The sequence below is a fragment of the Lethenteron reissneri genome, chromosome 19, assembly GCF_015708825.2.
Source record: "Lethenteron reissneri isolate LAM-NWPU_2019-01 chromosome 19, ASM1570882v1, whole genome shotgun sequence".
NCBI lineage: Eukaryota > Metazoa > Chordata > Hyperoartia > Petromyzontiformes > Petromyzontidae > Lethenteron > Lethenteron reissneri.
The window spans coordinates 6,834,162-6,843,213 of NC_083797.1; the positions used below are offsets into that span (position 1 = coordinate 6,834,162).

Here is a 9,052-nt window from a genome sequence, read left to right on the forward strand (position 1 = left end):
TTCGATCGAACCCAGGTTAAGAACCACTGCCATAGAGTATGCTGAACTTCTTTCGCACCGTACGTAGCCAACACGTGTGGTTTGTTTTTAAAAAAAATCGGTAAAATCGCAGAACGCCGGCACGGCACCCCACCTTGAGATAGGTGTTTTCGGAGCGCAGCTCTTCCATCTCGCGGAAGATCTCCTGGTCCAAGAAGCCGAACTCCTCCTCTTCCAAGCCGCACATCTCGCCGTGCCTGCTGGAGCGCGCGTCCGTCGCCGACGAGCAAGACTCGGCCAACTCGCCCGACGCGTCCTCGTCGGCGCGCAGAGACGACCTCAGCTCGGACGGGGAGTCCGCAGACTCTGCCTCCATGCCGCTGTCGCTCCAGTCTGCCACGTCTGCTTTACCAGCCGCACCGGCATCTGCCGCAGCAGATGTCGCTGTCTCGACGTCGTCGTCGTCATCGTAGGCAGCAGCAGCAGCGGTTTCAGCGTGCGCACCGTCCGTGGCCCCCTCCTCCTCCTCCTGCTCGCAGTCCTCTGCGCTCTCGCGAAGCTCGTCCAGATGTCTGTCCGAGATGTTCGGATCCCCGCCGCCGCCTCCTCCTCCTTGCTCGTCCGAGACCGAGAGGGGCTCCGAGACGCAGTCCGAGAGGTCGGAGCCGCTGTCCGTGCGCGGAGTCCGCGTGCCACCGTGCGCAGCTGATGCCACCGCCACCACCGCCGCCGCGTCGCAATTCGCCGCCGTGGCAACCTTCCTCCTCAACCTCGCCGCGGCCACGGCCACGGCAGCCGCCTTGCAGTCGACGATCTTCTTCGCTTTCAGCTCGGCCGACGACAGGCGCACGAGGAAGCTCTTCGTGGCGCGCGGTGCCCCTCCGGATGAGCACGACGACACGGACGACGAGGTCGAGGAGGAGGAGGACGCCGCGCCCGGTTTGACGCCGGAGGAGCCGGTGGTATCCGCCACGTGCTTTGCCTTCTCCTTGGCCGGGCTCCTGCGAGCCAGGCGTGCCGGGGAGAGCCCGGCTTTGCTGGCACCCGGCTTCGTGGGCAGCCCGGGCTTTGTGCCCGTGGACAGGCGAGCGTGGCCACCCCTCGGACGCGCCGGGGACGGTGTTCGATTGCTGGAGCGCTTTTGCTCGGGATGCTGTGGCCGAGGGGGGTCTGCTGATGCCGGTGCTGGTGATGATGATGCTGCTGCTGCTGATCCGCCGCTTACAGCCTCCATCGTCAGGCGTACGAGCAACGGAACGTTGAAATTGTTGCCCTCTCGATACGCACAGGATATTTAAATAAGCAACCCCTCCCCGAGTTGCAGTAGCATCGATGTGTTTTCAACGAGAAGAACACAAAAGAAAATAAATCAATGGCACAAATCTAAGCCCACCGACGGAATTAAAACAATAAGCAATCCACGACTGACAAAAAAATATATACGTGGACTCGGCCAGCAAGCAAGCAGACGCCGCACTGGGGAACGAATATCTTACCCTACGCTGGGACCGACGATTCCATTCTAAATGGACGCTGTGTGATGGTCGGCAGGGCGTTGTCACAACGCATCGCTGCTGCTGATGATGCTGCCGCCGCTGCCGCCGCGATTGCCAGCCAGAGCCTGAATGTGCCTTCTGATCGTGAGCCGGTGCGCGAGCATCAGCAGCAGCAGCAGCGTGAGCGCCAATTCCCCCCGGGGAGCAGGAGGGGCTGCTGGTGGGCGTGTGGGCGATGGAGCATTAAATCTGCTGCTGCTATCGCTGCTGCCTCTGGTGGTGGCTTTTGGTGGGTGGTGGTGGCTTTTGGTGGGTCGGTGGTGGCTTTTGGTGGGTGGGAGTGGCTTTTGGTGGGTGGTGGTGACTTTTGGTGGGTGGTAGTGGCTTTCGGTGGGTGGTGGTGGCTTTTGGTGGGTGGTAGTGGCTTTTGGTGGGTGGTAGTGGCTTTTGGTAGGTGGTGGTGGCTTTTGGTGGGTGGTAGTGGCTTTTGGTGGGTGGTGGTGACTTTTGGTGGGTGGTGGCTTTTGGTGGGTGGGTAGGTGGCTTTTGGTGGGTGGTAGTGGCTTTTGGTGGGTGGTAGTGGCTTTTGGTGGGTGGTGGTGACTTTTGATGGGTGGTGTTGACTTTTGGTGGGTGGTGGTGGCTTTTGGTGGGTGGTAGTGGCTTTTGGTGGGTGGTGGTGACTTTTGGTGGGTGGTGTTGACTTTTAGTGGGTCGGTGGTGGCTTTTGGTGGGTGGGTAGGTGGCATTTGGTGGGTGGTGGTGGCTTTTGGTGGGTCGGTAGGTGGCTTTTGGTGGGTGAGTAGGTGGCATTCGGTGGGTGGTGGTGGCTTTTGGTGGGTGGTGGTGACTTTTGGTGGGTGGTAGTGGCTTTTGGTGGGTTGGTAGGTGGCTTTTGGTGGGTGGTGGTGGCTTTTGGTGGGTGGTAGTGGCTTTTGGTGGGTTGGTAGGTGGCTTTTGGTGGGTGGTGGTGGCTTTTGGTGGGTGGTAGTGGCTTTTCGTGGGTCAGTAGGTGGCTTTTGGTGGGTGGTGGTGGCTTTTGGTGGGTCGGTGGTGGCTTTTGGTGGGTCGGTAGGTGGCTTTTGGTGGGTCGGTAGGTGGCTTTTGGTGGGTGGTAGTGGCTTTTGGTGGGTGGTAGTGGCTTTTGGTGGGTGGTGGTGGCTTTTGGTGGGTCGGTAGGTGGCTTTTGGTGGGTCGGTAGGTGGCTTTTGGTGAGTCGGCCGGTGGTGGTGGCGGCTGCTCTGGCAAGATGTATGCCATTGCAGTACAAATCTGGGCACCAATTCACTCATGAGCCGTTTTCCCCCCATCGCCAGGGAGGGCTGCGGATGCTGCCGCTCGTCTACAGAGAGCAATTCATTACTGCGATGGATTAAGTCGGAGAGACATTTATTTGTTACGACCAAAGTGGGTCTCTAAAACAATGATGGCCACGTAATTATTATCCCGTGGAATATAAATGCTTTTGCGCGTTACCAAATCACACTGAATGCGCCCGATTACCGTCCAATCTCGAGATGCTCAGCAGACTGCGCCTGGTTAGCGCTCGGATGGGTGAGTACCATACGAACAAGACTGGTGCCCTGGGCGTTGTGTGCGGTAGAGTGGAGTGCAGGAAACCAATTGCTTCCCCAACCTGGCCCCAACCTGCACAAACCCGCACTGACCATCGTGGTGAAGTATAGTCAAATATCTCACGGTTTTCAAGGCATGGGAAGGTCTTCATCCGTCATTGGATTGACAAAAAAAGCAGGCTGCAAGTGTATTTATTTGTTATCCCGATCTCGGAATATTGTGTTATCTACGTAGTGTAGCGGCGTCCAATGTTGGACTTCACTACACTCCCACATCTATGCTCTCCATCTTCATCAACTTCAACTGCCTTTTGACTGAAGGATTGGTACAAATTTCAAAACACTGCCACCTTACATATAGCATGTCAAGACTTATTGTACTCTTTGGTTCTTTCGGTAAAGTCACGTAGGAAGAGAAAATAAAATAAAACGAAAAATAATTTATCACGACGTTTCGATCGCAACACAAGCGGTCGTCCTCAGGCGGAATAAAATAATCCAGCAGTGGAACTGCTGAACTGGCTGATATATTATTTAATTTCTACCTACGTGACTTTACTGAAAGAACCAAAGAGTATGGGATTCCTGCAGTCACGAAAGCTTCAAATCAAAACTGATTGTTTTGCGTGTACAGTCCACTTTTTAAATGCTATGCTGTATTTGAATGTCCTTGCTTTTTATTGATCAATTTGTAAGAATGTTTTATTTTTGTTGCATAAGCCCACGTTGTATTGCTATTTCTGATTATTTGTTTCATAGACCGTAATTGACGTTTGATTATATTCATTTCAATACACCGAATGGGCTTAAGCATCAGTGTTAGAAGGTTTATGTAATGATGACAGCATACACTTGGCATCGTTTTTCCTTGACACGTGGACATGTATTGATAAAAAGGAGGGTCCTTGAATTATTGATGTGTCCCGAAGCGATTGTTTGTCCAGTATAATTATTTTCATTTATGTTATTAATTCTTTATTAATGTAGCAGCTTATTTGGTGATGCTGCTGTTGCTGGACTGACAGTGGTGCACAAGCACAAATAACATAAAAAGCCTTCAATCCTTTCGACAAACAACACTGTAGCCTTAAAAATAAAACTATTAAATAGGCGACGTTTTAGGTAATGGACCTTCTTCATAGAGATGCCAGAGAGAGACGGTGGATAATAAGAGTTGGAGACATCACTTTACACCATGGGACCTCATGAGAATTAAAATGTTTTCTTTTGACCAGTAAAACAAATTGACGTATGAATGGTTACCTAATAAGTATGTCATAGTATCTATTGAGTAACAGAAAATAATTAAATCATTCCACCGCCTTTATCGGCTTTGTCTATCCACCAATAGATTGTAGCTCCTCCGACTTGCACGGTCGGTTTAGTACGGTGCGAATGAAGTTACACATAAATACATACTGTACATCGTGTTGGTCGTGGAGATTGTTTCATAATTTCTTTATTCTGTTACATTCTGATGCTTCGCCACGTTGGTCAGTGTGGGTTAGTGAAAGGGGGGCGGCAAGTCATGTTAGCCATGTGGCCAGGAATCAAACTCCTGTTGCTGTGTTCATAGTGCAGTGCGATATCCACTGCTCCATCACTCCACTATGACTTTTTTTTGTTACGTATTCACATATACTGCACAGTACTGTACATGCATGGCCTGCGTTTTTGGAATGTGTATTGAACATATATGTGTTATTCCCTCGAGCTATATAACATTCACGGATGCTGCTGAAACATTTTCAACATAAGAACGATCGAGAAATGCATATTTTTATTATTATTATCCCGTGTCAGTCTTGCTGCGTACAATTGCAATCGACGCTTTTTAATAGTACACGTATCTTAAGTGTCAAATGTCCTGTGTTGAATCAACTACACATTGAAACTGGCATGCCGATGTGTGCAGCAGAGCCAATTGAGTGTACGTAGGCTACGCCGCATCAAGATAACGTCTAAAACATTAGCCAATGATTAGACATCGGGTTACAAAAGGAAGATGGAACTCCCGCAGTGTATTCCAGTTTTTGAAAAGCAGAGTTCAAATAAATTATTCCCCTTTTTGTCCCAACACTGATTGTGATCGTAGCTTAGTTACGAGTGTGTTCCGTTGTATTTCGTGATCACTGCTACAGTTGACACGTTCACAGTGTGTTACAGAGCCATTGAGCCAATTCCAGTTCTTAAGTGGTAATGCACAATCAGGCAATTGACACCATGCACTCCTCAAACCTACCCAACAAGTGAGGAAATTTGCCGCATGGAGTGATGGAATATATTTTATTTTTATTATTTTATTACTTCCCTTCTACGTGACTTTACCGAAAGAACCAAGAAGATGCTGCGCTGGTGGGTTTATAAGTAAAGTTGCGAGCAAACATCGACGCATTTTCTTTTTACGTTTCACGCTCTCTGTCCCGTTAACTTGCAGCCTGATGGGAGCTATTTACTCAGCTGCCCGGAGAGAGAGAGAGAGAGAGAATGAGAACTTTAAGAGTTGAGTGAGCACACCCTTCTCATCTCCAGCCTTGCTTTTTAAAGACTGACTTGCAGCTGTTTGTATGGATAACAGCTTTTGTCTGCCCGGATATCGCACCCAACTGTGTGTTGTGTTAATAGGTGGGAGCATTCACTGCTCCCAAAACGTCACTTATTTGTCTCCTTTGAAAGTGGCCAGTAAACACTTAAGGCCCCGTCCAAAAGAAAACACGTGACACAATATCCATCTAAGATGTTACTTTCTGATTTTTGTAGTGGAATTGTTAATGTACTGCTTCGTGTTGGTGTTCCCAGTTGTGCTGTGTGGCTTTCTGGTGTGTCGTTACGCACAGTGGTTTTCGGCACGTGGAGCGAAACGTCAGACTTCGCTTTAGCTGAACTGCACGTGGTTGTAAAGCTATTCACTGATTCACTTGCAGTTATGGCTTTCATATCCTGCGCACAACATACCCGCAGTGTGTGTTGCTGCTGCATTTGCTGCCGCTGTGATGCGTCATCGCGGGGAAAGTTTTGCGGTTGAGCAGAGTCAAGGGCTCGGATTTTTCCATTGTAGTCATGAAAATGATTCCATTCTTTGTTTTCCCAACACGCCGGACCCTTATCTTTAGGAATACAATTAGAGTGTGATTTGTGCATCAAATGTTAAAACAGTAGAATCACCAGTAGACATTGTAAGATAGACAGCGCTTGGATGGGTGACAAACATGCATCAAACGGGTGTAGTAGGCATTGCGCATTCGTCAACCTGCACTCAATCATCATTTTCGAGGTATGGCCAGTGAATGACCGACTCTCTCTGCCGACAGTGCGTGGAGAGGCCCTCATCCAGCGGCGAATTTACAACCTTGTTCTATACGCGCGTGTCGTGCATGACCGCACGTTTTCAAGGACAACATCCGGATGGCCGTCGTAGCAGTGATGCTGGTACGTCGGCAGGTTGTGCAATGTGAACGGGGCATTTCAGCACAACTTTGCTCGTAACGGTAGAGAGTTGATGAATTCGTAATGGGCACGCATATCAGTTGGTGGTGGACTGTGCTACTGCAATGCAGTGATGTGTACGGTGTATGGTAGGTAAGTCTTACATAAAGAACCGGAAGCTTTCGTGACCAACAGTGTCTCTCATTGGTTTTCATTATATTATGTTTTATTTTTATTATTTTATTACTTCCCTTCTACGTGACTTTACCGAAAGAACCAAGAAGAAGATATATTGGAGCCATTGATTGTTTTTAGTTGTTAAATATGGCAACTGTGATCAATTAAATGTGCATTGAATTCTGGTTATGCCACGTTTGAGTTCCAAACAAATGCCGTAGATTTGAAAAGTTTAGCTTTTTCTGGTAAAAATGTTTGGAAAATCTTATTTTATTTTTGTGTATTTATGTCGTCCGGTGCTAAAGACCAGAGTTAACTGTATTATTAACGCATTCAATCTCCTTTATAAATTAAAACAATGAAGGTCTTATCACACCACACGATTTTGTAGTTGTGGCACTCTACATAATGTTTATCATTAAAATAATCATCAGCATGGATTTCAGAAAATGTTGGAATACTCAACAAATAAACATTACATTTCAATGCCATTCCTTTTTATGAAGGTCACCTTCTGCACAGGTCTACATTTGACTGAAGAAGTGTAGTTTTCCACAGACACAAAAAACACATGAACATGTTTAAATCTTGACTTAAAGCTTTCGTGACTGCAGGAATTCATATTCTTGGGCCTTTCGGTAAAGTCACATAGATAGGTTCAAAGAAAATAACAGCTTTTCTTAGAGCCTAGTCTCACCTGGTGTTGGTCTCGGCTCTAAGAAAAGCTCTCGGGTGTAGACCAATCAACTTCAAGGACAGTGCATATCATTATTAGAGTTGTTTCTTTTTGTTTGCATTTTGACTGCTTGTGTTGTGGTTATAGCAAACATGATCCCTTGTATAAAGGTGGCAGTTGTTGTACCAGTTGAAAGGGTAAAACCCTATTACAATAAAAATACGATGTTTCGATCGCAACACAATCAATCGTCATCAGGAGAAAAAAGAGTAGGAAAGCTGCTGAGGCAGGCTGTTTTAAAGGCTTGCCTGCCTCAGCAGCTTTCCCCCTCTACTTGATGACGATTGCTTGTGTTGCGATCGAAACGTCGTAGTTTTTTGTTTGTTATTTTTGTTATTTTCTTTGAACCTATCTGCGTGACTTTACCGAAAGACCCAAGAATATTAACGTGCTCTTTGGTTATTTCGGTAAAGTCACGTAGGTAGAAAAACTAAATAAAAAAAATGTATATCACGACGTTTCGATCGCAACACAAGTGGTCGTCCTCAGGTGGAAAATAAACCAGCAGTGGAACTACTGAACCGTCGTGATATTTTTTTTTTCTACCTACGTGACTTTACCGAAAGAACCAAAGAGTATGGATTCCGGCAGTCACGAAAGCTTCAAATAAAAATATGAACGTGTTTGTTCGAGCTGATTTCAATGTTGGCACTGCACGGCTGAACATCAATACAATAGTAACAGGCTGTGTTCATGAAGTTATTCTGATAATTGTTTTTTTACCCTTTTATCTGGCAACAAAACTGACACCTTTTTTACAAGGAGTCATGTTTGCATTGACCACAATACCTGCAGCCGGAATGCAAACAAAAAACCAAAAGTGCGCCTTTTGGCGTCATCTGGTCCAACACCATGTGAGACTAGGCTCTAAAGAAAGCTGTCTCGGGTGTGGACCAATCAATTTCAAGGACAGTGCATACATTATCAGAGTTATGTTTTTGTTTGCATTCCGACTGCAGGTATTGTGATCAATGCAAACATGACTCCTTGTAAAAAAAGGTGTCAGTTTTGTTGCCAGATAAAAGGGTATAAAAACAAGTATCATCATTTGTTACTGGCAAATGAGGTTCCAATGGTGTAAGTTATTCTGATTTACAATCTGTTGGACCGTGCAGTTTACGCAACGACTGTTTCAACATCGTGGCCATTTGTTTAACTTCATGTGCGCAAGCTGTGGTTGTAATATTACGCGTCCTACTGGTGTAAAGTAAGCAGAACGCACCCACAAAGCCATAGCTAATGCGAACGGAGTGAAGTGGTCAAGGCCCATTTACCGCACGCTTTAAGGCACCACTAGTAATTGAAGTTGCATTCCGTCTTGTGGCGTTGTGCGCGTGGTGCACACGGGCTAACCGTCATGGTGAGTCACAGTGGGAATGTTCAGCTTGGCCTTGTACCCTTCCTGACACAACACCCCTTGCTGCCAAGCCACCACTGGGAAACGAGACTGGGAGTGGCAGAGGACTCGGCCCTGTGGCCCGATATGTAACGCAGGTTGCACGTTGCGTAAGTACGTACATCCTTCCCCTGGTCCTGGAAGCATTATTAAACTTCGCGGTGCGTTTCTTCTTTGATTTTGTTTTGTTTCAAGTCAGGGAGTAATCATTTATATTTAATCGTAAGTATTGAACGAGGTATACCTAGGTCAGCTATTTAAGGCAAAA

General features: G+C 47.2%; 1 protein-coding gene across 6 annotated transcripts in view; it reads right to left on the reverse strand.

Annotated features, from left to right (window-relative positions):
- The window catches only part of MTCL1 (microtubule crosslinking factor 1), a 39,097-nt gene extending 37,445 nt beyond the window's left edge, over positions 1-1,652 (reverse strand). For 4 of the 6 annotated variants that reach the window (XM_061554261.1, XM_061554259.1, XM_061554260.1 and 1 more), the window contains exon 1: positions 134-1,649. In XM_061554261.1, coding sequence (XP_061410245.1) covers positions 134-1,213 — 1,080 coding nt within the window. In that variant the 5' untranslated portion in view covers positions 1,214-1,649. Of the gene's footprint in view, positions 1-133 lie in introns of all 6 variants that reach the window. The other 2 variants (XM_061554263.1, XM_061554262.1) reach the window with 1 other exon arrangement.
- Between the last annotated feature and the right edge of the window lie 7,400 nt (positions 1,653-9,052).